The sequence below is a fragment of the Eublepharis macularius genome, chromosome 4, assembly GCF_028583425.1.
Source record: "Eublepharis macularius isolate TG4126 chromosome 4, MPM_Emac_v1.0, whole genome shotgun sequence".
NCBI classification, from domain to species: Eukaryota; Metazoa; Chordata; class Lepidosauria; order Squamata; family Eublepharidae; genus Eublepharis; species Eublepharis macularius.
This window is the reverse complement of record NC_072793.1, coordinates 167470222-167496872: the sequence shown is the minus strand read 5'-3', so window position 1 is coordinate 167496872 and position 26651 is coordinate 167470222. Positions and strand designations below refer to the sequence as shown.

At 43.0% G+C, this 26651-nt stretch overlaps 2 protein-coding genes across 2 annotated transcripts; both read left to right on the top strand.

The window, feature by feature from the left end:
- Window positions 1-26160, top strand: LOC129327130 (zinc finger protein 883-like). The gene is made up of 5 exons (XM_054975590.1): window positions 1-283; window positions 1027-1156; window positions 1778-1885; window positions 3317-3409; window positions 21925-26160. The coding sequence occupies exons 2-5, from the start codon at window positions 1036-1038 to the stop codon at window positions 23820-23822; spliced, it is 2220 nt and encodes a 739-aa protein (XP_054831565.1). The 5' UTR covers window positions 1-283; window positions 1027-1035; the 3' UTR covers window positions 23823-26160.
- LOC129327162 (uncharacterized) lies at window positions 6036-8582 on the top strand. The gene is made up of 2 exons (XM_054975642.1): window positions 6036-6861; window positions 7083-8582. The coding sequence occupies exons 1-2, from the start codon at window positions 6268-6270 to the stop codon at window positions 7794-7796; spliced, it is 1308 nt and encodes a 435-aa protein (XP_054831617.1). The 5' UTR covers window positions 6036-6267; the 3' UTR covers window positions 7797-8582.
- Window positions 26161-26651: the final 491 nt, after the last annotated feature.

The window sequence follows — 26651 nt, the reverse complement described above, 5'->3', positions numbered from 1 at the left end:
CTTCGCAGGCAGAACGCGCGAGATCTGGCTCCGTGTGCGCGGCTTGCAAGACGGAGTCCCCGTGACTCTCAGGCTGCGCGAACTGGCAGGCTCTCGAGCGTCTTTGTGTGAAATATCTTGCCTGTTTCTGCTCCTGGAGAAGGCGGGAAAACCGAGGCCTCTGGGCTGCTGCCGTGGGACTCTTGCCTTCCTCTCTTTCAGAGGGAATCTGCTGGAAACTGCGGCTCTTCTTCGTTTTTCCTGCTTGAAGGTCGAATTTGGCTTTCCCGTGGCTGCAGCAAAAGTGAGTTGATGATTCTCTCTCGTGAGAGTTCCGGTGCAAGAAGCAGGTGGGGGTCAGGCAGGAATTGAGAGAGAGAAACATGGCGGGAGGGAGCGCAGGGGAAAGAAAAGGCGAAAGAGAGGCTGCCCTGGCATGCAACCAGCCCGAGTCCCTAACCGAATAATTTCCCTCCTTAGTTTTTAAAATACGAAATTCAACCGCTCCTCATAATACTGCAGTTTGCTGCAGCACCTCCATTATACTTCTCCTTTTCCTTTTAAATCCAAAATCTCCTGAGATACAGAACGTTATTGGCACTTCAGGTGCAAGCTGTACATGTTGCAATCCTAGCAGAAGGAGCAAAGATCAGTAAACATCAGCACAAAAGCTTGCTATTCTATGGCACACGCCTGCTCCCACCCCCGGTTTGTTATAAGAAAGACTACAAAGAGTACAAATGATATGATCTTCATAAATGGCCCAGCTTATGTTTATTGAACTGGATGAAAGCTTTAGAGTAGAACAGAACTCCTTCTCAGTCAAAGACATTTAAAGCAGAGTAATTGCTTGAAAATGCCACTGGGTATTTCTGGATTGCAACATGCAAGACAGTAGTCTCTGAGGCTGGAAAAAAAATTATTGCCATTTGGTTGTGTTGTGCATTTTCTAAAAAATTGAATGAGCAGCGTTGGAAATCTGCTTCGTTACCTTAGTGCTCAGGAATGCCAAGAGGTGAACCAAACGGGTGTCTTTTCCTCTTTCAGAGACCCCCGATGTCCTTTGCGGAGGTGGCTGTGTTCTTCACGGAGGAGGAATGGGCTCTCCTGGATCCGGCCCAGAGAGCTCTCTACTGGGAAGTCATGCAGGAAGTTTACGAGACTGTGGCTTCTCTGGGTAAGGGTCTTCCCCCTTTTTTCCTTGATAGGGAAGAGAATGTTTTCCTCATCTGCCACTGAGGCAAACAACAACTCCCTCCCCGTCTAAGTTTGCAGTGCCTCTGAATGAATGCATTCAACACTTTTGTGCTCTGAGGAGAAATCTCTAGCTGGAGAAGGCTCTGATTGGGAAGGACGGATGACATCCCAATTGAAACCGTCATTGCAGAGCCCCCCTCCGTCCTCTCTGCTGAGCGGTTCCAGGAACACTGCTGTGGTATTTTGGAGGGACAGGAAGGTGCTCTTTGGCCTCCAGTTTGAACTTCCTCCCCCTTTTCATGATCCCCTCCTACATTCATACCCCTGGAAAAACCACAGGGCACCCCAGTTTTTCAGCTGACATCTCTGAAAGATGTTATCCCACACCCCACAATCTCTCCTCCTTCCCTCTCATTCTAGCTTTTTTATCTGTTTATAAGTGTATATGTAATCTGATACTTTCCTTGTGCTCATCTTGGCACCAAGACATTGTAGGCACCTTGAATACTGGAAATGACCTCTGTCCCCCTAACTCCCCTGGCACAAAACGTTCTTAGAAGGACTAAATCCTTTCTTGTTCTTTTCCTGCTCCGCCTTGAAGGGCTTTTGGTCCCAGGGTCATTCCTTGATTCTCAGCTGCCTCCAAGGGAAATGCTGTTCCTCCAGAGCTCTGAGGAAGCAGGAAGGCGTGGAAAGGTCCCCTTGTCAGGTAAGAGAGTCGAAGCAAAGCAGTAAAGGGGTCATTTCTGGGTATTTATTTATTAGATTTCTATCCTGCCCTCTGCATATACAGGCTCAGGGAGGGTTACAACAGTCCTATTATATAAAAGGCTAACCGTGTTCCAGCCAAGGCCAGGATCAGTAGCAGAGCAGGTGGGATGCCTACCCCCCCTTCACCCAGCTGGAATCAGGAGCAGATCAGGAGCCTTCAGATCAGATGCTGGGATCAGGCACAGAGCAGAGGGTGATGTCCACCCACTCCGTTTAACTTGCTGAGATCAGACACGGAGCAGGTGGCAATGCCTGCCCCTTCTTACTAGTAAAACATAATTTACATTAAAACTTCAGTAAAACTGCAGTGTCCAGTTTTCATAACGGCTGCTCTCATGGATGCAACTTCCAAAACATTAGCCACATCTGGGCCATAGCAGACTGGAGAGCAAACGCACGGCTACTTCAAGGAACAGCAGCTCCGTGTCTGGTTTCTTCCCCCTTCCCTTCTTTCTTGACCACAACACACACAATCTTCTGCCCTTCTGCTGGGTGGAGGAGTCAGAGCTCAGTGGTTAGAGCGTTTACTTTGCTTGTAGAAGGTCCCCAGTTCAACCCCCAGCATCTCCAATGAATGGATCTCACACAGGAGGTGTTTGAAAAGCCCTTTCTGTGCCTGTGACCAGAGTGGATAATATTTTGCCTGAGACCTGAGTCAGTGACAAGTTGGCAGACGAAGCAGTGGTCTGACTCAGTATAAGGCAGGATCACGAGTTCAAATTCCAACCTCCTCTTCCCCACATACTGTCCAAATATAGCAATACAGTGTACAATCTCATTGTCACTGCAAAGGCAAACAGATACCCCTCCCACAGTTATGTTCTCCATTTTCCCCTCTCCTGCCCACCATTCCCCCCCGCCCCATTCCCACATTGCCAATAGGGAGCTTTCTGCCTCTTTTCAAAACTATTGATTGGTCTATTGCAGTAGAGTTTTTACACTGTAGCAATAGACCAGTAACTTTTAACAAAATGACAAAAAGCCTGGAGGAGGATGGAGAAAGGCGGCTGTGAGGAGAATTGAGCCTCGTTTGAATGGGGAGGGAGAGGGGAACATCCGCACCTCCCTTTCTGTGCTTTCCCCAAATCCGTTTGGGGAGGATCTTCCAGGAAAGATTCTATATCAAGAGAGGTTTGGGGAACCCCAAATCAGAGCCGAGGAAAGCCCAGAAGTGTGACAAAAATAATGTGACGTCATGCAGAAGCCCAATTAAAATCCACTCTCATTTGGGGGAAACACAGAAGAAGAGCTCCATGTGGAAGAAATGATGAAGAACGCATAGGAGATAGTAGTCAAATCTTTATGATGTTCAGTGTATATAAGAAAAGTCATGTCTAAACGGTGTGCTCTCGAATTCCCCCAACTATAGAAAATCACATTCCCAATGATGGCCACGCCATTAAACAGGAGGAAGTGGAAGAGACACGTGTCCAGGACCCCAAGGATACAGAGCTGCCGACAGGTACCTGCTTGGCATGTGGTGGGGACCCTTTAAGGTTTGAGAATTAGGTTTCTATTTAATTTTACACCAGAAAGACCCTTGTGTCCTTCTCTGAGTTTTTCTCCTGTGGCATGACATTATCCACTCGTGTCTGCAAGTGAGCCCTGCAGAAAGAAAAACGGGGGTGGGGGGAAGCAAGACAACCAAGGGTCCATTTCAAAGCATTCCTTGGGATGTTTTTCTATGGGATCTCCGCCTGTTTTGTTTTGTCTGATGAAGGAATGAAAATAAAAGGTGTTCTATTTTCATATGGGAACGTTCTTGTGGGTGCCACTTCCAGGACAGTAGCCATGTCAGGGCCAAACTAAACATGACAGAGAATGCACAGCCCTTCCCAGCAGCAGCAGCTCCATTTCTGGATTCCTCTTCCTCCCCTTTGATGACCTATCCTGCCACCACCTTCTGTTCTGAGGAGGCGTTGTAGCTCAGTGGGTGGAGGTCCTGCTTTGCCTCTTGGGGCTGTCGGACATGGTGCCGGAGACATCTAGACCGATTGTTCTGGCTGAATGCTCCCTGCCAGGGCTGGCCCAGAACTTACTTGCTTTATTGGCAGCCTTGGGCCACTCTCAGCTAGGAGGGCAGTATTGTAGGGAGGGGATCTGAGATGATCCACTAATGAGTTAGGAACCATAGACCTCACCGCTATGTTGTATTGGATTCCTGCTAATGCCATCTTTGTGAACTTGTATCTATTTACCCTATGGCATTGGTTACGGAAATGTTCCTGATATCGAGTGTACTAATCTCACACTTTGTAGTCTGCCTTGAGTCTCAGTGAGAAAGGTGGACTATAAATGATATAAATAAAAGAATAGTATTAAAAAACAGGGACAGGCCCCACTCTGGACTGCATCTTTTGCGCTGAGCCTTTGAGGGAAGGTCTTCTTTTGGGTTTGGAGACTGGGCCTGAACCCATGGTCTGACCGTTCCCTACTGAAGGCAAGCGGGAATATGGCACTAAAGCCCTGCAAAAAGGGGGGAAATGTAAAAATAGTTCTCCCCTGGAGGGTCATAGATCCTTCTGGGTTCCATCCCAATTATTTAAAGTATCTTGACGTCTTCTGACTCCTAAATTTGAAGCTTTACTGGGTCAAGAGAAGAGAATTAGCTGCGACACATTTGCAACACCCGAAATGGTCACCCAAATCTAACACCTGGTCTACAGAGGCGTCCCTCTGCACGTCTCCAGAGTGCAAGCCAAATGATGTCATGGGGTGTGTCTGTGTTTGTGTGAGAGAGAAAGGCAATTGTGGCGATCTCTTGCTCTAAGTACTGGTGAACTGTTATTGTGCAGTGTGCAGGAATGGGAGGGCAGCCAAATTAAAAAGGGGGAAGCAAGTTTCTCATCCCTCCTTCATTACAACCGATATGCTGGGAAACTTTGCAAATGGCTGGGTTGGGATGAGGGCGACTGCCCGTGCTTCTGTTTGCATGCTTAGTGGACTGGGTGTTTCCTGGTGGTAGCAGCTGCCTGTAGATGTACTCTGTGGTGTCTCGATGCAATGCTGAAGCATTCACAAAAAAATGGTTGCTACGATATCACAGATCCGGGTAACCAAGTAGGTTGGAACAAAAGAAAAACATAAAATATAACTTTGAATGTAAGAGAGAAGATTAAAAACACAAGTGTATAATTTAATTAATCAGATAAAAATGCATAAGTTAGATTTAAAAACATCCATGATACAGTTGAACATATAAGTACTAAAACTTCGTATATATTTAAATAAAATCACTAACATACGGGTAAATTAGTACAGTTCATCTCTATGTATAAAACTCAAAACCAGATGCAGTTTTGACCGAAAGGTCTTCCTCGGTGGTATGCATATCTCATAAACAGTATTCTACCAATATAATAAATAAATCACAAAAGTTGACCTAGGACAAAATGTACACTGAGATGTAGTAGCGTGGAGTGAATTCCATTGAATTTCTCCCCGGAACAGCATTTATTTATTTATTTATTTATAGTCCACCTTTCTTACTGAAAGTCAAGGCAGATTACATAGTGTGAGATCAGTGCAATCAGTAGCAAGGACAAGGGTAGGCATTTTCATACAGAGTCAAGGAAGTTTCTTATAAACAATATCATAGGGTGAATGAATATAAATTTATAGAGACAGCGGCCGTTGTCACATGGTCATCTGTTCCGTTATCTTTTGCAGCAAATAGCGTCCTTGTTGCTATTGGCACCATAATGGATAATAATAATAATAATAATAACAATAACAATAACAACAACAACATTCAATTTATATACCGCCCTTCAGGACAACTTAATGCCCAGTCAGAGCGATTTACAAAGTGTTATTATTACCCCACAACAATCATTCTGTGAGGTGGGTGGGGCTGAGAGAGCTCCAGAGAACTGTGACTCGCCCAAGGTCACCCAGCTGGCTTCAAGTGGAGGAGTGGGGAATCAAACCCAGCTTTCCAGATTAGAGGCCCATGCTCTTAACCACTATACCAAACTGGCTCTCTCATTCTCTCATATCGTGTCCCCTTGCGCTTCCAGTTGTTCATACAGAAGTGCTCTGTGCCGGCAACTCCATACATGGTTACCATACATGGGCACAGAAGCAACTCCTCCCCCCTTTTTATTTTTTTGTATATTTCCGCTATATCGAAATGTTATGATATAAACGTGATGCTAGTCCAACCCCAAATGAGCATGATAGGTAGCCCAGTTTTCCCGCCCAAGGAGTGGCCAGAACATTGGTTGAGCCTTTTTTTTTTCCTTCCAAATTTGAACTACCATAAATATCCCTTCGTCTTGAAAAACCGCCCTGTCCGACGTGATCCTCATCACTGAAGCCATGGCCTCACAGAGAGAACTTGTTCTTCTGATGGCACAGCTGGTTGGTTTCATGGTGCAGAGCACGATGATACTGTGCCAGGCACACCTGCGATCCCTTCGCTGGAGGAGAAGAGCGGCTGCAAGACTGTTCCTTTCCTCAGAAAAACCTGCCGTATCTGTCAGCTGCAGTGGGAAGCGAAGAAGGAGGAGGATCCGCGAACGTTGGCATGCCCTAGCCAGCATGAAGGTTCCCAGAAGATTTTGGGCATATGATCGCAGTCGGGATTGGTGGGAAAGAATCGTTCTAACCACTTGGGACGACGGCCAGTGGCTAGAGTGTTTCCGCATGGACAGGGAAACTTTCATGGACCTGGTCAGCGTCCTCCGCCGTAGACTGGAGCGTCAGCGCACAAACATGAGGGAACCTGTGTCGGCGGAGCAGCGCGTTGCGGTGACACTTTGGTTTTTGGCAACTGGTGCGTGTTACCGCGTGGCTGGGGATCAATTCGGTATGGGAGCATCCACGGTTGCAACCACCGTTTTGGAGGTCTGTGAAGCAATGGAAGTGGAACTTCTCTCAAAGACTGTTTGCCTGGGATCGGAGGTCGGCAAGGTAGGTTTTGGAATTTTTTTTTTAACAATTTGTTTTATTATAGCGATATTACATCATAGCTTAATGCTTGAAAAACTAATGTGCCATCAGAGACTTCCGTAGCAGTTTCCTTTTTTCCCACTTTTCTTTATGATTCGCTCAAAAAACACTGTCAAGTGATGATCAGGGCTAGACTTCACAGGTCTCGTATCGCCTTTAGTGATCTATGGTTCTCTTTTCAGATAATGGATGGATTCGCTGCACTGGGTTTCCCTCACTGCATAGGGGCCATCGATGGAACCCACATTCCGATCAGTGCACCTGGCAGCAGCCCCGAGCAATATGGGAACAGGAAAATGTTCTCATCTATGTTGCTGCAGGGAACCGTGGACCATACCGGTCGATTCATGGACGTGGAAATCGGTTGGAGTGGCAAGAACCATGATGCGTTTGTATTCAAAAACTCTTGCATTTGTGCAGCCATGGACACAGGAACTTTTGTCCCAGGAAACCCAACGTTGAACTTGAACGGGGTTTCTGTCCCACCCATAATACTCTCTGATGGTGCATATCCCATGCGCCCATGGCTGATGAAGCCCTATGGAAAGCTTGCTGTCTCCCGAAGAGAGCATCATTTTGACCGTTGCCTCTCGAGATCCAGGAACCAGATGGAAAAGAGTTTTGGCCGATTGAAGGGGCGCTGGCAATGTCTTCTTCACAGACTCAAGGCCAGGGAGGAGAACCTGGTTACAATTATAACAGCATGCGTGATCCTCCACAACATATGCGAGGCAAGGGGACAGCAGTTCCTTGGGGAATTGAGAGATCCCTCGCCCGTCATGCTGCCTGAAGAAGGGGTTGAATCGCTGGACAACAACCAGACTTTACTGGAGGGAGGGAAGTTGGTTAGAGATGCTCTGGCTGCATTTATGGAGTCGCAGATGAGGCGCCAGTAGCACACGAAAGGATGAATCATGCTTGAACAAGAAACCTGTGTGTATGTACTTGCTTCTTCATACATGTTAATACGTTTCCTTTGAATTTTAAAGCTGCCACTTGTACTGTATTTCTGTGTTCACTATCTTTTATTTCCTTGCAATGGAGCATTTTTTTTATGAGCACATGTCATGACTCCCAACGTGTATGTTGTCAGCGAGGGGCAGGGTTCGGGAAAATAGATGCAACGGTTGAGCAGTTGGTTTGGGTGGTATTGGGGAGGAAAGATCACGAAAGACATCGGATGGGAAATTGACTGGTGGATGAAGCATGGTGGTAATCTCTGCATGGGATGTGAAAAATCACAGCCACTGATCAAAGCGGCAGACTCTCAGGATCAAACCGCGCACCTCGTACTGAAACTGCAGTGAGGTGTGGAGCTCTCAACGTGGTCATTTCCAAAAATAAAATTAACTCTTTGTCCTGAGCCTGGTTGAAATTGTGGCTCTTCTGTCCAAACTAGCACAAGTTTTACTGGTTCACCCCGGCGCAATGCGAATTGCGACCTGGCAAACAGGAGCGACTATGTAATGTCAGCATATCTGCGGAACAGCGGGGCATGAATTTCTGGTTATTTAACAGTGTGTCTCGTGGCATATGTGGATGTACCTTCCGAGTAAGCCTAGCGGCAGTCGGCAAAAAGTGTTAAATGAATCCACACATTTCTACGTGCAGGAACAGGAGAAAGGAATTACTCACTGCACTCCTAAACGGAAGCCAGGGACACGCTCCAGTCAGGAAGGGAAGGATGGGTTCAAAGAGCAGCACATCAAGACAGATATGTGACCAAAGTTCTTTTTTTTTTCTGGGTGTCCCACGCTCCATTGACAATTGCAGACAATAGATTTCCCCCTTTGTAACGTGTAATACGGTTCATCGAAATGGCAGAACGACACCGTGACAATAATTCAAAAGTATATTTGGCGATGAACAGACAAATTCAGTATCTCACTCTAAATGCATTTCTTTGCCAAAATTAGAATTTTTCAAAGACCCACAACAACTATGAAATGTGTGGAATCCTAAGTGACCCCTGACCTCTCCTTCCCACTCAGAAAACCGTTGAGCATGCTCCGTAGCTCCATTTTCCAACTTCGATATTACGACTCTAAAAGAAAATGCCATCGAGATGCTGTGGAGCCTTTTGGTGCGACCAGGAGGTTGAAGCCTTGTGGACATCATGTCGGGCACTGGGAAGGTGGAACGGTTAATCTCCAGCACCCACCTTCCCACCAAGGCTATTTTTGGGGGGGTTGCTAGGCGACTCTCGGCCAGGGAATTCCCAAGAACCGGAGACCAGTGTCGGTTGAAGTTTAAAAGAGTAAAAGGGTCCTTTTATGATGCCCTGGAGTCCTGGCAAGGGATCCCCCAGCAAAGTGGGAAGCCGCCACTCTTCAGCAGCATGATGTGTCTGTGGGAGGCCGCCGGCAGACCTAGTTGTCAGGAAAGGTGGCATGCCTGTAAGTGCTAAGTCATGATTACCCAATGTTTTTTAATGATGCCTTGTCAAATAACTGCAAACGTCATGGACGCAGGCTGCTCTCCATCGAGCAAAGGAAGCGTCAAGTAGGGAGCAGCAGCAGCAGCAGAGCATGCTTTCTCGTGGGCAGGACCCATGAAGTAAGCCAGCCAGCAGTAAATTGTACATAGTTATATTTTGTTCCTCTTTCCACTGTTGTTTTGCACTTGAAAAAAAACTTATATTCTGGTTTGTGCACTTTATAGATAAAAAATTATCCTGATTAAGGCGTAATTGGTTTATTTTTTCCCTCAACAAAAGATAATACTGGTGGCATTGGTAACCCAGTATCCACTTTACCATGCTTCACTTTCAAAACAAAGCAGAACTGACCATTTCTTATCTATAGGGTCAATCGATCCCTGGCCTTCCCCACACAGGATCTCTTAGTTGCCCCTTTTCTATTTGCCTCTTCATTGCTCTCGGGTTGCCTGTCAGGAACCATTGCCACACCTTGAGCAATTGGTAGCTGCTGCCGCACGATTGCCTCTCCCAGTGTTTTTAGCATCCCCACAGCTGCACACATCACATCTATGTTCTGTGACCAAGCATCTAGGAACATCCTGCGTTCCTGCCGCGTCTCCTCCATGAATTCTAAGTGTCCACGGCTCTCCTCCTCACACCACTTCCTCGTCTCCTCTTGCTCCTTCGCACGCTGGGCCATCTCCTCGTGGTGATCCTCAGACGCTCGGGAAAGAAGCTTGTCAGCGGCATTGTTGATCACAGAACTGCCCCTTCTCCTGCACCGGAGGTTTGCGAGACGCGTCCCAGGTGACAAAACTGCTGCAGGCCCCGGTGGAGCACATGTGTGTTGATCTAGAAAAAATAGTGATCATCACATGTTAGACAGAATCTTGCACCTATATAATCACACGGTGGTATTGCAAATGCTAATTCTTGCCAGCTTTCAACCGCACAATCCCTCTCTTATACAGAGGCAGTATCTCAATAAATGCTAGTAGTGAGAGAGCATAAATGCATGAAAACGGTGAATACTCGGTATATCCATGCAACTGTCCTCATCATTCAGGAAAATAATGTGCGGCATTGAGTCCAGCAAGCACATATCACACACACTCCAAATCAGGCATTCGGTATATTTAATGTGAGGGAATCCACCTGGCGATCAATTGGCTCAACCAAATTATAGTTAAAAGTTAAGCAGTCCTGCTTTGTGATGGAGCATTTGGTGCTCACCTGCAGATGCAGGTTGTGGCTGGGATGGGTCATCCTCCTTTTCAATCCAGCGATCCTGAATGCTGCTGGTGTATTCCTCAGCATCTGTGGATATAAATGACATTACACATAAAGTTGTGTTACGAAGAGCTGTGTCTTTCCTTTTTTGGCATCTGGCCATCTACCAAAAAATACTATCGCCACGCCACACATTTATCATGGTAAGGAAAGGTAAACTTATGCATACATCAATCAGTCCATGCATGCTCCAAAGAACAGAATGCCAACTATGCCACCGATACATGCCGTTGCCCAACTCTTGACAAAAAGGTTACTTCCGCTGCTAAGGTGCCAAATAACAGAGACAGACCAAGCATTTTTCGAGACACTAAACATGCAATGTGCAATGCGCTCTGGGAATTGACAATATGTGTCCAACCACACTGTCAAATAAGCTGTTGTCTCCTTGATTTGACAATGTGGCCAGAATAGTATTGCATGTTGGCTTGTGAGGTGACCTCATGGAATAATTGGTGTCTTTAAAATTAGCAAACCGTTATCTATGAGACTGTCTGGTGTGGCATCCAGGTCTGCTTCCAACTCATACTGATTCTCATCACTGTGGTCAATGAGGTCTCCTGTAATGCAAAAATTTTGTTACAACAGAACATGTATCAGCGGCCTGAGAATATAGTTTTCCCACAAGCAAACACCACATGATTCTAAGAATTCGAAGTCGCAGCTTAAGGCCGTCGTCATCCAGAAGTCACCACAGAATCCCAGCTGTGGCCATCACCACTTTTTGCTTACACTGCATTTGATTGTGGTTTTGGTTTTGTATCTGGTTTTATGGCATTCAGCCAAACCTTGACACTCGCACACCCTTCCCTATAAATCAGTTTCCTTTGCAGCAGCCCATTATCCTGAAGTGCATCATCGGGAATCATAACAGCCCTCCCCTAGCCATGTTGAGTTTAGATCTTACCTGAAGAACAAGGTGAGGAGACCCTTATGTCATCTGCATTTATAGTTACGATTTCATGTGAGAACAGCTCCTCCGATCCCTCCTGAAGTTCCACCGGTTCTGTCCTCACTTGACCCATCGCCTGCAGAACCATGCTTCTTGCCAGGCGTTTTGAGTGCACACTGGCGTCGCCTCTAAGTATACTCTCAAGCTCTCTGTAGTAAGGGCAAGTGATGGGTGCGTTTCCTGACTGCTATTGTGTGCAACCACCTTTTTATATTCTAGACGCATAGTCTTGGTCTTCGATCTGCACTCAAGAGCTGATCTTCTATGGCCCCTAGTAGCCATCTGCTCTGAGATCCTCTCAAAATAATCCAGGTTTCTGTATGTGTTTCGTAGTGCCTCCTGGATTTTCTCCTCTCTCCAAAAGTGCAGCAGGTCTAAGATCTCTCTATGTCTCCAGGAGATTCCCCTTTTAACGTAGCTGTCAGCTCTGTGTGCCATGATGTAATACACCTGATTGACCAAAAGGAGGTTATCAGATGATGGGTTTTTTGTTTTTTTGCAGAGTTGGAAGAAGCTGTTCTCTTGCACAAGTAACGCCAAGGATGCGGTCGTCCGCGTTGCAGATCCTTTCACTTCTGCAAAACTGAAAGTGAAAGTGGATGCAATGTTTCCCAAAAGTTTGAATTTTTCCCGCACAACCCCCCCCCCGGGTATTCATAATGTCACTATTACACTTTACTGATGTAAGAATACAAGAAAAAAGGGGGCAATCCAGGACATACCTAAAGAAAACATTATTTCGCTTTGCATTTTTAATTAGGATGGGAAAGGTCCCTTCAGACAATTATTACAGTAGATTGCATTTGCGTTCTAGCATTATATGAGGTTGCAATTGCGCTATAGGGATAATATTTTTTTAAAAAAAATTGGTGCACTAGACAATCGCGAAATGGCTTCTGGGAGTGAGGGGCGGGAAAATCAATTGATGGAGGGATGAGCGGGGAACAGGGCGATTTGCCGTGGCGAAGCGTTAGAAGTCGTTGCTGGCCATTCACATGGAAATGGATTATATCGAGAAAATGAAGAGCAACACGTTTGCGAAGGAGAATGACAATCTCTCAACAGGGATGGAATAAGGTGGGCATTAGCTGGGAGATGTCAATAGTTTGGCGCAAAATGTATGCCCGTGTGACGACGGCCAGCATTAGCAAGGATCCATTACAGGGTTGAAGGATAGATGAAACTGAACATAACCAATTCAAGGATTGACATTAGACAACATGAAGCACAAGCAGCATATATGAGTACATATTCAAAGCAACAGTTAATATGTAAAGCAACATAATGGTGGGGGCCATGGTTCCCAACTAGGAGTGGTCACCCCCAAAAGATTAAGGTTTCCTGCTTCTGGTTTACCGAGAGCAAGAAAAAAATTCGGGTAAACCCAAAACCCGAAACAAGCTGCTTCAGGTTTGAGTATTTAAGCCAATTAGGCATTATTAGGGAAGATTTGGCCATTGTTTCCAATGGGAAATGCTGCTCCTGGCTATTCGGGGGCTTGGGGGTGGCATTTTCTTCCTAATAATACCAAATTTGCAGGGGATTCTCTTGCAACCCTTCTCTCAAGACCACCCAAGTTTCAGGGAGATTGGACTTTGGGGGGCCATGTTATGCCCCCCCAAAGAAGGTCCCCCAGAATAGAAAAGAGTCCAGTAGCACCTTTAAGACTAACCAACTTTACTGTAGCATAAGCTTTTGAGAATCTCAGTTCTCTTCATCAGATGCATGGAGGGTAAGAAGAAACTGGTCAGATATATAGGTGGAGAGGGGAGGAGGGAGTAGATGCAATCAGTAGCTTCTAATAATGGGATCAGTTACTTCTGATAATGAGTGAACCATTCATAGTCCCTATTCAGTCCAAGCCTGACTGAATAATTCCAATTCAGCAGCTTCCCATTGGATTCTGTTTTTGAAAGATTTCTGTTGAACTACAGTGACCTTTAAGTCCTTGATGGAATGTCCTGATAGATTAAAGTGTTCTCCCACTGGTTTCTGGACGGTGCCATTTTTAATGTCAGATTTGTGTCCATTTATTCTTTTGCGCAGAGGTTGGCTGGTTTGTCCAATATACAGAGCAGATGGACATTGTTGGCACATAAGGGCATATATCACGTTGGAGGATGAGCAGCTGTAAGAGCCAGAGATAGTGTAGTTGATGCCATTGGGTCCTGTAATTGTATTTCCTGGGTAGACGTGAGGGCAGAGCTGGCATCTGGGTCTGTTGCAAGAACTGATACCTGTGCTGGTGACCTGCTAGCCGATTCATGGTTGTAGGTGAGAAGTCGTTTAAGGTTGGGGGGCTGTCTGTAGGCAAGGAGAGGTCTTCCAGCTAGGGCTTGTGAGAGCAGGCTGGCCAGCCAGTGCTACTTTCCATTGTTCCCGATGAGGACCAAACTTCCCATCAGAGAATCATACCAACAAAAATTCAATTTCAATAAATTTAATGTATTAGATTTATGGTAAAAGCCATTAATGTTACCTTAACGTTTATTACATCAATATTAAATTGTTAAAAGAGGGACTACCCCCCCCCAAACGCTGTCTTCATGCTAAAACTGTGAGACACTTTAGGGGAACTCGAGGAAATCTCTTTTTTTTTTTTTTTTGAAAAATTTTTATTGGGTTAGAACATTTTTATTTTTACATTACAGTCAATTTTCCCCTAATTTTTCGTTTCTAACCCCCTCCCTTTCCCCCCCTTTTGTTGACTTCCAACAGCTTTCCCACCCTCTGTCCCTTTTCCCTTACTTCTATTAAGTTCCTCTGTCTAAAACAGATATACATTCTCCATTATATTAAGCAGTACATCTTTAACTCCTTTGCTTATTATACACCCAAACTATACGTCTTTAGATAAACAATTTATCCCATTTTCCAGTTTTGAATAATTCTATATAAACCTATATATCATAAACCATAAAAATTTCCCACATTTAAATCAAACAATTTGATTTGTTCTCTATATATTACTCATTTCAACTTTTTATGGTAATTCTATATAACTCCTCAGATACTCAATCAATTTAACTCTTCTATACATTCAGTTTGGTGCATATAAATCTTGTCAAAGAAAGAAAATATTGTTAGTTAGTCAATCCTCATGTTTAAACCTTATCATTAATTATTCTCTATCAGTTGACCTATACATATCTATATATATCTCAATCAATTAATCTAACTGCTTATAAATTCACATTTCTCTTCCTCCCCCGGTAAAGTCACCCCTCTCTTTTATACTTTTATTATATTTCAGTAGTTCTCAAACTGCCACAGTTTTCCTCCCACCTCCCATTTCTTCTCCAGGTATTGTTTCAGCTTCTCCCAGTCTGTGTTGAACTGCCCTGAGTCCAGGTCTCTCAGTTTTCTTGTCATCTTGTCCATTTCAGCCATATACAGCAATTTGTAGATCCAATCTTCAATAGTTGGTACTTCTTGTACTTTCCATTTCTGCGCATACAAAAGTCTAGCTGCTGCCGTCATATAAAAAATCAACGTCCTATGATGGGCTGGAATTCCCTCCATTCCCAAGTTTAGCAGCAGGAGTTCTGGGTTCTTATTTATTTGAAACTGTAAAATTTCACTCATTTCTCTTATTATTTCCCCCCAGAACTGCCTAGCTACCTCACACGACCACCACATATGATAGAGGGAGCCCTCATGTTTCTTACATTTCCAGCATTTATTAGAAGTATTCAAGTTCCCTAGCGCAATCTTCTTTGGTGTCATGTACCAACGATAGATCATTTTGAAAATGTTCTCTTTAATATTGATACATGTCGTTGTCTTCATTGTAGTTTTCCACAAGTATTCCCATGCCTCCATTGTTATTTCTTTATTGAAATTTATAGCCCATTTCACCATCTGTGTTTTAACTATCTCATCCTCAGTATACCATTTCAGCAATACTTGGTATACCTTGGATATTCTTTTCTTGTCTTCTTTAAGAAGGGTCTGCTCTAGTTCCGAGTTCTCTGTTCGTATGCCCCCTTTTGCAAAGTCTGAGTTGTATAAGTCTCTAATCTGTCTATACTGGAACCAATCATAGTTAGGTGATAGTTCCTCTTGCGTCTTTATTCTAAGTTTAGATACTTCAATCTTAGTTATTTCTTTGTACGTTAAACATTGTTGTTCATTATCCACAGCTCTCGGATCTATCACCTCATATGGAACCACCCACAAGGGGGTTCCTTCTTGTAGGTAAGTTCTATACTTCTTCCAGATTGTAAATAGACTTCTCCTTACAAAATGATGCAGGAACATCGAGTTGACCTTTACTTTGTCATGCCATAGGTATGCGTGCCATCCAAAAATTTTTTTATATCCCTCTAGGGCTAATAATTTCTTATTCTTTAATGTCATCCACTCTTTTAGCCAAACTAGGCAGATTGCATCATGGTAAAATCTCAGATTGGGCAGTTGCATTCCGCCTCTCTCCTTTGCATCTTGTAAAACTTTTACTTTCACTCGAGGCTTCTTGCCTGCCCAAACAAAATCTGATATTTTCCTCTGCCATTTTTCAAATTGTTTAGAGTCTCTGATGATTGGTATTGTCTGTAACAAAAACATTACTCTTGGTAACACATTCATCTTAACTGCTGCAATCCTGCCCAACCATGACAGGTTCAATCTATTCCATTTGATCAAGTCTCTCTCTATCTGAGTCCATAATTTTTCATAATTATTCTTGAACAAATCAATATTTTTTGCAGTCAGCTCAACTCCCAAGTATTTCACCTTACTAGTTACTTCACAATCCGTTGTTTCCATTAACAATTGTTGTTTCTGCTTAGTCATGTTTTTGCATAATATCTTTGACTTCTTTTTGTTAATGAAGAAACCTGCCAAGTCTCCAAACTCCTTGATCTTGTCTATCACTTTTGGCATGTTCTCCAGTGGGTCTTCTACAATTAACATTATGTCGTCTGCAAATGCTCTGACCTTATATGAATAGTCCTTTATCTTTATTCCTCGTATTTCCTCATCTTGTCGGATTTGTATCATCAGAATCTCCAATACTAAAATGAACAACAATGGAGATAACGGGCAACCTTGTCTTGTTCCTTTACTAATCGTCAATTTCTTGGTCAGTTCATCATTCACTACAATTGCTGCAGTCTGGTCTCTATAGATTTCCTTGATTGCTCTGACGAATCTTTCTCCCAGTTGTAGCTTTTCCATAGTGGCAAACATAAAGTCCCAGTTTAAATTGTCAAACGCTTTTTCAGCGTCTACAAAGAAGAAACCAACCTCTTTGTCACAACGCTTGTCGTAGTATTCAATAGCATTGATCACTGTCCTTAAGTTGTCTCTTATTTGTCTGTCTGGCAAAAAGCCTGCTTGTTCCTCCTCTATGACTTCCGAGAGCCACCCCTTCAATCTCTCCGCCAATATCTTCGCAAAAATTTTATAGTCATTATTAAGTAGTGATATAGGTCTGTAATTTTTCACGTTGGTCAGGTCTTGGCCCTCCTTTGGGATCAATGATATATTCGCTTCACTCCAAGTATCTGGAATCCTTTGATCCCTAAAAACTCCATTCATCACCTCTTTTAGGAATGGTGCCAGTTCATTGGCCATTGTCTTATAAAATTTAGCCGTAAGTCCATCTGGCCCTGGCGCCTTTCCTAGATTTGCAGATTGTATTGCCTTGCTTATTTCCTCGTCAGTTACTTCACTGTTCAACTTACTTCTCCAAGCTTCCGAGATTTCTGGAAGTTTGGTTTTCTCCAGATATGATGCTATTGATTCTTTGTTTACTTCTTTTTTATTATACAGCTTAGCATAGAATTTATAGAAGGCTCTACTAATGGTAGTCTGCTCCAAGTACGTTTTATCTTCTTCACATATTTTATTTATTATTTTCTTTTCCCTTTTCTTCTTCAATTGCCATGCCAAATATTTCCCAGGTTTATTAGCACCCTCAAACGCTTTTTGATTCAGTCTTTTAAGATTCCACTCCAATTCTTTATTACTCATTACTGTTAGCTGTTCTTGAAGAATTTTGATTTCCTGGTATATTTTCTTTTTCCCTGGTCTCTTTTTTAACTGTACTTCTTTGGCTTTTATTTTCTCCTCAATCTCTTGTCTTTTCTCCTCTTTCTTTTTTCTTGCTCTGCCATTTAAGTCCATTAGTATGCCCCTTACAACCGCCTTGTACGCATCCCAAACTTTATTGGTTGGTACTTCTTTATTCACGTTGTATTGTATAAAAAACTTAGTCTCTCTTCTCAATATTTCCATATTCTCACTTTCCTGTAACAAGTCCTCATTTATTCTCCAGGCTTTCCTTTTTCTCCTTTTTCCGAATTTCCACATAATTGGGTTGTGATCTGAGCCTACCATCGGCATTATTCCTACCTCCTTAGTCCATAACGCTAAGTCCTTTGAGGCCCAGATCATATCAATTCTTGATAATGTAAGATGCCTTGCAGAATAAAAAGTAAACTGTCTGGTTTTAGGATATTCTCTCCTCCATACGTCTTCGAGAGTCTCTTGTTGAATCAACTCAAAAAAAAGCTTTGGCAATAATCCTCTTTTCTTTTGTGCTTTTGTAGTCTTTTTGTCTAGTTCCAAATCTGTCACTCCATTGAAATCTCCAGCAAGAATTATCTGGTCATATACAAGATCGTCTAAGTGCTTCCTTAAGTCCTCAAAGAAGCTTTCCTTTGCACCGTTAGGTGCATAAAGTCCGACTACCAACACTCTCTTTAAGTTCCAGTTACATTCCACTGCTACAAATCTAGCTTCCACATCTCTCATAACAAATTTTGGCTGCAACTCCTCTTTTATATACAACACCACTCCTCTTTTTTTCTTGTTGGAAGCCGCTACAAATTCTTTGCCCAATTTTCCAGATTTTAAATATTTTACATCCTGTTTTCTAATATGGGTCTCCTGCAAACAAACAATATCACATTTTTGTTTTAGTAGCCAATGAAAAATATTTTTTCTCTTATTCGGTGAGTTTAGTCCATTTACATTCCAAGATAATACTTTACTCTCCATATTCATGGTTTTGTTGGTAAGTCTTTTTCATTGTCCTTAATAAATCTCTCCATCTCCCGCTCAGATCTGATACGCTTTTTTGCCCCTCCAAACTCAAAGGACACTCCTTCCGGTAACTCCCATCTGTACCTAATGTTCATGTCCTTCAAAGTCTGAATTAACACTTTATATTTTTTCCTGTCCAGTAACACTGATCTGGGCAATTCCTTCATTATGATAATCGTCTTGCCATCAATCTCCAATGGGTCTTGAAATTGTTTTGTCACAATCCTCTCTTTCATATTTCTAGTTGTAAACTGCACGATCACATCCCTTGGTAGTTTCCTCTGGGTTGCAATTCTCGAGTTCACACGATACGCCACATCTAGGATAGCCACAATTTCCTCCTCCTCCTTCCCCAGGTATTCAGCCAACACCTCTGTCATCTGTTCTTGCGCTGACTTCCCTTCAACTTCTGGCAGACCACGAAAACGAAGCTGCTTCTCCATGTGTTTAGTTTCTGCAACTGACATCCTCCCCTTTACCGATCTCATCTCTGTTTGTTGCGTTTCTATTAAATTCTCCATCGCGTCTTCTACTGTTTTGACTCTCTGTTTCGTTCCTTGTAATTCACTGCTAATCGTTTCCACTCCTTTTTTCACTTCTGACAGCTCCGACTTTACTGTCTGTGTAACTTCTTTGACCTCTTTAATAAGCTCCAATTTCGTGTCCTTAAGTTCTTTCATCATGTCTATAGGTTTTTTGTCCAAATTTTCTATTGCCGATTGCCACTCTTTTTTCGACATCGTGGGGCTTGCTTTAGCTCGCTTCCACGAATCTGCTCTCTTCCTCAGCTCCGTGGCGTATAATTAAACGTTTTCCTTTTTTTTCAAATGTCCCAATCTTTGCCAAAATTAATTTTTTATATCCAAAATGTCGGGCGTCTTTTCTCTATGGTTTCTCTATGTTATTATAATCCAAGATGGCCTACTTCCTCTTCCGCTGAAGCCACGACCCTTCCACTTTCAAAAATGGCGATTCCCCACTTCCTGTCCCTTGGCAAGGGCCGCTTCCCTCCAGCCACTCTATTGTTATTACGCACTTCCTGTCTCCCGTCTTCCCACAGCAGGTCTCGCGATGGTGTCTTTTTCCCACAGCTCCAAGACCACAGGTATTCAAAACAATAGTCCGATTTTTGTAATAACTTCTTTAAACTTAGTCTCTTTTAAAATACAACTCCTGCCGAGTCTTCACCTCCTTTTCACTAGTCTGTTGCAGTTTAAAAATCTACTTTCTTTCCTCTCTGTTTTTGTCAATCTGTCCCGTTTCAAGAGATAGCGATCTTTACCTTCTCTTCAACTTTCTCGGGTTGTAATCGCTGTTTCGATCTTAAATTCTCCTCTCGACTTCCCTCCCCGATCGAAGCTTGGGTATGTAGGTCTTATGCCAGCCGAGTTGGCCCCAAAATTGCCGCAGAGATTATAGCCGACCCGTCGCAAGGTGGGACCTCAAGGATCGGGGGGGAGACTCCTTGTGTAGAGCCCCCCCTCGTCCGAGATCTAGCTCACCCTAGGGTCTTGAGCGTTCTTTGCCTGCTCCCCGCCTGAGAGCAGTCGGCCGCGGGTTATTTTCACCCCTCCGGCCGGTTAAAACGGCAATCCGGTCAGCTCCGCAAATGGAGCTGCGTTAGACCTCCATGAATCCCAAACCGGAAGTCTCGAGGAAATCTCTAAGTACAGCATGGAAACAGAGTCTATGCAGCAGAGGAAGTCTTTTAATGTCTCACAGTAGGAAGTAGTAAGGAAATGGTTCAGAGATATGCTTTAGTATAGTGCCTGGAACTTTAAACTATCCTACTAGGTACTAGCTCCCTTTGGATACTTTCTTTGTTGTTTAATAAGTTGTGTCCACTTACACGTGTTTTGCTTCAGCAGAATTTCATCTCTCTATTCTTGTATTTGAATGTATACTTCTATCATTTCTGCAATGCTTAGACTATTGTTCTGTTTATTGAATGTTGGAGCTGTTGATCAAATTGACTTAGACGGTGCAATCGCCTTCTCGGTGTGAAAGGTGAACTGTCAATAAGCTAAACAAACAAACAAATGGTGAGTTCCTATTAAAACCAGATTTTTAAATGATCCGTATTTCTTGCTGTTTGTCCCTACCATGGAAGAATATCTGTTTTCCAAAGACAGCCCTCTCTCTCGCCTGGAGAAAGAGTGTTTGTCCAGGACTTGAAGGAAGCAGAGCTTCTAGCAGGTACTTCATTGGTTGTGGGGATCATCTATTGTCTAAAAACTGGCATCCCATTTAATTTCACGGAGGACATGTGGATCTCCCACTCTGGGTTTTCCACAAGGAATGTGTGATTCGTCTCTTGCAAAGAGCTTGTGAAGAGCCAAAGGTTTTTCAGTTAGGGTAGTGGCAACTCTACCGGAGGAACCTAGGATTGGGAGGGAGGGAGAGTTGAACAGTTAGTCTTCTTTAAGGGTCAGCTTGCCACTCTTCAACTACTGTGAGTGATGGAGAGCTCTTGGGCTTTGCTGGTTCCATTTGCGTTGGGTGGCTTTTGGCTTGTGGTTGCTGTTGTGTGTTTGGCTAAGGCTTCTGTTCCCAGGAGAAAGCATTGGATTCCCCACACCCAGGAAACAAGGAAAAGTCACTGGGGGGGGGGCTTCTCCAGGGTCTCATAGAATTGGACCCCATGGTCTAATTCTCTTGAAACTTGGGGAGGGGGGGGTTAATGTAGAGGCAGCAGTAGCTCTGCTTTAGTTTTGCTTGAAAGTCAGTCCCTTCAGGCCCCTAGAGAGATTACCCTATAGAGAATGCAGCTGAATAATTTTGGATTCCTGGGAAACAAAATCTGAATGCGAAACTGGTATTTTTAGATCCGAATGTCTGAAATGCTGATATTTATGGCCTTCCTGATACCAGAATCTGAAAAAGCACCAAATTTTTAAAAGCGCAGATCCCTCTTTCCAAGTTGTGGCATGCCATCATCCACTCCTGTCCGGAACTGAACCCTGAAAGAGACGATGTTCCTTACATGCTGATCGTTGTACAAGAATGTGCTCCTTCCAGATATTGTCATGCTGGAGACATTGGAAGGCCAAGTTCACTTTCCTTCATGGAAAGCATTTCTGCCCAAGAAACACTGAGAGTCCAATTACCCCCTCTTCCCCTTCTTCCAACCGTAATATCAGGAAAGAAAGGAAGCCTCATATTTAGCCAGCTGGGTGCTCCTTTGGAGAGTCCTTAGAAGTAACTGCAGAGAAATAAATCAAGGTTTTTGCCTGGAGATTGCTGAGGGTTTAGTGGCCTCTAGTTCTCATTGGGGAAAATATTGCTTGGTAATTGCTGTCTTTTATTCCATCAGGGCATGAGTGGGAGACAAAGAGTGGCAAGGAACCAGGAGGAATGGCTGTGGCAAGAGTGGAGGATGTGGAGTTAGAAGAGGAACCTGGGAAACGAGGTTTAAGGAGTAGACAGCTGAGAAGGACAACAGAAGTCCATTGGGTGAAGAAGAAGGATTTGGCTGCCTCTCAGTGCAGAACCTTGCATGCAATCCCAGGCCGTGAGAAAATACAGAACGAAAAGGGAAGGAATAAATGGTGTGTGAATGGGGAAGGGTTCAGGTATCAATTGAGGGCTATGAAAAAACAAAACATTCAAACAGGAGGAAAGCCCTATCAATACTTGGAGTGTGGGAAGAGTTTCTCTCAGAATGGCAACCTTAAGTTTCACCAGAAAATTCACAAAGAGGAGAAGCCATATAAATGTTTGGAGTGTGGGAAGAGCTTCTCTCAGAATCGCTACCTAACGATACATCAAAGGATTCACACAGGGGAGAAGCCATATAAATGTTTGGAGTGTGGGAAGAGCTTCTCTTGGAAATGCGATCTAACTGTACATCAAAGGATTCACACAGGGGAGAAGCCATATAAATGTTTGGAGTGTGGGAAGAACTTCTCTCAGAATCACCACCTAACTGAACATCAGAGAACTCACACCGGGGAGAGGCCATATAAATGTTTGGAGTGTGGGAAGAGCTTCTCTAATAATGGCAAACTTACTCTACATCAAAGAATTCACACAGGAGTGAAGCCGTTTCAGTGCTTGGAATGTGGGAAGAGCTTCTCCCAGAATGGGAGTCTTACTTTGCATCGGAAGATTCACACAGGGGAGAAGCCATATAAATGTTTGGAGTGTGGGAAGTTCTTCTCACGGAATTGCAGCCTTACTTTGCATCAGAGGATTCACACAGGGGAGAAGCCATATACATGTTTGGAGTGTGGGAAGAGCTTCTCACGGAATCATCATCTAACTGAACATCAAAGGATTCACACAGCAGAAAAGCCATATAAGTGTTTGACGTGCGGGAAGAGCTTCTCTCGGAATGACAGCCTTTCTTCACATCAGAAAAGTCACACAGGGGAGAAGCCATTTAAATGCTTAGAGTGTGGAAAGAGCTTCAGCCACAGTAGCCACCTAACTGTCCATCGCAGAGTTCACACACTGGAAAAACCATATGAATGTTCTGTTTGTAGGAAGAGCTTTTCTCATAAATCTGTCCTTATTCAACATAAGAGGGTGCACACAGGGGAGAAGCCTTTTCAGTGCTCAGATTGTAGCAAGTGCTTTTCTGATACATCAGGCCTTTTTAGACACAAGAGAATTCACACAGGCGAGAAGCCATATAAATGTTTGAAGTGTGGAAAGAGCTTCAGTCGAAGTAACAGCCTTGCTATGCATCAAAACGTTCACACAAAGGAGAAACCATACAAATGCTCATATTGTGGCAAGAGTTTTTCTTTTACATCAGGCCTTACTTATCATCACAGAATTCACACAGGGGAGAAGCCATTCAAATGTGCAGATTGTAGCATGAGCTTTTCTGAAAAAAGAAGCCTTATTCAACATCAGAGAAGGCACACAGGAGAGAAGCCATTCAAATGCTCAGATTGTAGCAAGAGCTTTTCCGTTAAAACAAGCCTCATTCAACACTGGAGAATTCACACAGGGGAGAAGCCCTACAAATGCTTGGAGTGTGGGAAGAGCTTCTCTTGGAACAGTGGCCTAAGAGTACATCAGAGAATTCACACAAAGGAGAAGCCATACAAATGCTTGGCATGTGGGAAAAACTTCTCAGTGAGCAGCAGCCTAAAAATACATCAGAGGATTCACACGGGGGAGAAGCCTTATAAATGTTTGAAATGTGGCGAGAGCTTCTGTCGGAGAGACAGCCTTAATTCACACCAAAACATTCATATATAAATGCCGAAGGAGGGAGTTGTTGGAATTCAACTTTTACTGTACATATGAAGACTGTGATAGAGAAACTGTACAACTGGATTAGATTGAAATCAACTGGATTTAAATCATTAGTAAGGTCGATTTAAATCATGGTTTTCTATATAAAGGCTCATTCTTGGCTGATTTTTATCATCTTAATATTTACAACCCTGATGAAGATTTCATTTTTAGAAATGTCAATCATAGAATAGTTTATGTTCTTTTTCAGCATTTCTTTAACTTTGTATTGGATTTTTGCTAATGTTATGTCTTTGTAAACTCGCATTTATTTCTCCTATGGCATTTCTTATTGAAATCTCACACAATGTAATACGCCTTGAGTTTCAGTGAGCAAGGCAGACTATAAATGACATGAATAAATAAATACCTATTATATTTGCTTAAACATTCATGTTAACTAATGTGGTTAAACGAAAACGTTTCCAAATGGGATCTCTTTTAAGGGTGAAAATAATATGAATTGCAGGCACCTCTAGCAAAGATCAAAAGACATCTAGTGTCTTCTGTTCTAGAAGTTTCACTTTCATTTGTAGTGTTTACTCCTCACACTTAGCACTTAATATTCTCTTACCAGATCTATTCCACCCCAAACAATCTTTTATTCATTGACGAGCTTGGTATCTGTGCTTTACTATGGTATTCAACTACTCTAAATCCAGTTATAATATTTAGGGGTATGTAACATTTTTTGTTTTTGTTTTTTTAAATGGGCAATCCTAGTGAAATTTTAGGGAAAGACTGGGAGGTGCATTTTACCTCAGGACACATTAAATTCCTTCTAATAGTAACTGCATACTATTTAGAATGCGGAGGTTGAGAACCAATCCGGCCACATACAGAAATGATCTCTGAGTTCCAACTTCTTTGGGTTGGGGCGTGGTGTGTGGAACGTTGTGAACCCCAATCTGCCTGCATATGCAAATGACCTTGAAAGGCTGGCCCAATCAGGGAAGAGTGGCCAAGCTGGCAGTGGGTGGAGGTAGAAGCAGGCAGTAGCCTGCCAGCCACACAGAGAAGCTGTATCTCTTTGGAAAAACACATTTTACCTCTTTTTACTCCATTAGGGGGTGAATTTCTTAAAATCCCTTCTTAGTAGGTGAAAGGAATCATGAAAGGAATGGAATGTTCTCCCTAAATTATGTTTCTAGGCCCAGGAGTTTGGGCTGGGCATTGATGAGTCAGTCAAGAAGCTTGTCTTTATATATAGACGTTCTTGAAACTTATCACTTAAGAGGTAAGGGGTTGATCATGTGTACATGGATTTGCAGAGGAAACATAGGATTGAGGTCTGTTTCTCAACTCTTAATGTTTTTTTTAAAATGTTGCTGTTAAGAAGAGGCATGTTATCTGTGCAGATGGAACTTGAGTTTAGATAACTGCAAAACCAATAGTTTGCCTTGGTGTTTTCTAAATAGAAAAATTACTCAGAATAATCTTACAAAACCCTCTGGGAGATCATGACATTAGGGCCCTAAGGAATGAATTAATGGCATTCATTTATAATTTTTATGAATATAAGATGTCATACTACATAATTCAAAATTAATCCTTATTTCATGATGGGCTTTAGGCTATAATGTATCTTAAATACAAAACGATCTTTAGGTAGATTTCAATTCAAAAACATTTCACCCCAAAATTCAATTTGAATAAAAATGTGTGTGTTAAGTGCCACTAAGTTGCCTCCAACCTATGGAGACCCTATGAATAAAAGACCTCCAAAATGGCATATTGTTGAGAGACTTGCTCAGATCCTGCAAACTGGAGGACGTGGCTTTGTTTTATTGAGTCAAACCATCTTGTTTTAGGTCTTCCTCTTTTACTGTCTTCTACTTTTCTTAGCATTATTGACTTTGCCAGAGAATCTGGTCTTAAAAAAAATCCAACTAAAATTTCTAACAGCAAATTTTATTATTTTTAAATCAACTTTTAACCACCCTGTTATCTTCTGTCTTTTTCCTCATTTTTTCTCTTCTGCTTTTGCTCTGCTGTAACTCTGTTTTGGCTGTTATGGATGGGGTCGTTACAGCTGTTATGCAACTTTCTAATCCCTCCGTTTTGATACACTTGATGTGTTGTAGTGCTGTATAGGTTCCATAAGAAATTACTGGTTAATCATGCTGAGTTGCTTCCAGGTTGCCCCTGCCGTGTAAGCCTCCCTGTTTGAACCAGAAGGATTTTCGAGTGCCTGTTTTGTTCTCAGGTTGAAGCTCCCAGCTCTCTTTCTGAAGACATTGTAGTTCTATTATTTGTATTATGCCAGCTTTACTAATTAAAGAATTTCCTTGTGAATGTTCCAGTACAATGGTATGTGTGTTCTTTTTTGAAAGATTTTTAAGATCTCTCATTACACAATTGGGATACTATGCAGTTCTCCAAATTCCAGATTTAACTGGAAAGATGTCAAGATGAGTAATGAGTACAGCACTCAACATTTTTCTCAGAGGTTGGTATCTTTATTATCAGCATGAGAATGTATCCACGTAGCTCAGTGACTATCCAGAATAGAAGGCAATTCAGTAGCCTGACCAAGAGTTTTGTCCCTTGAAAAAGTATGATTGTCAGAATTCTCACCCTTCAGTGTTCTGAGCATGGCTGCTGACTAGCAGGAGGCAGGCACAGGTCTGTGACTCATACAGAGATGTAACGGATAGCTGCCTCTTTCTGCTGTGAGTTCAGAGTGTGAAGTTTACCCCTTTTGGGACTAGAACAAGGGCATCGTGAGGAGCAGATTATGCCTTCTATTCCACTCTGATTTTTTGTACACCGAACAACCCCATTGGGCTTCAG

What these genes read in the sequence shown, in the direction of transcription:
- LOC129327130 (XM_054975590.1), top strand. Translation starts at nt 1,036, where the DNA reads ATGTCCTTTGCGGAGGTGGCTGTGTTCTTCACGGAGGAGGAATGGGCT. An exon ending in CGAGACTGTGGCTTCTCTGG is followed by an intron (nt 1,157 to 1,777) that starts GTAAGGGTCTTC and finishes TCCGCCTTGAAG; the next exon opens with GGCTTTTGGTCCCAGGGTCA. An exon ending in GGATACAGAGCTGCCGACAG is followed by an intron (nt 3,410 to 21,924) that starts GTACCTGCTTGG and finishes TTATTCCATCAG; the next exon opens with GGCATGAGTGGGAGACAAAG.
- LOC129327162 (XM_054975642.1), top strand. Translation starts at nt 6,268, where the DNA reads ATGGCCTCACAGAGAGAACTTGTTCTTCTGATGGCACAGCTGGTTGGT. An exon ending in TGGGATCGGAGGTCGGCAAG is followed by an intron (nt 6,862 to 7,082) that starts GTAGGTTTTGGA and finishes TTCTCTTTTCAG; the next exon opens with ATAATGGATGGATTCGCTGC.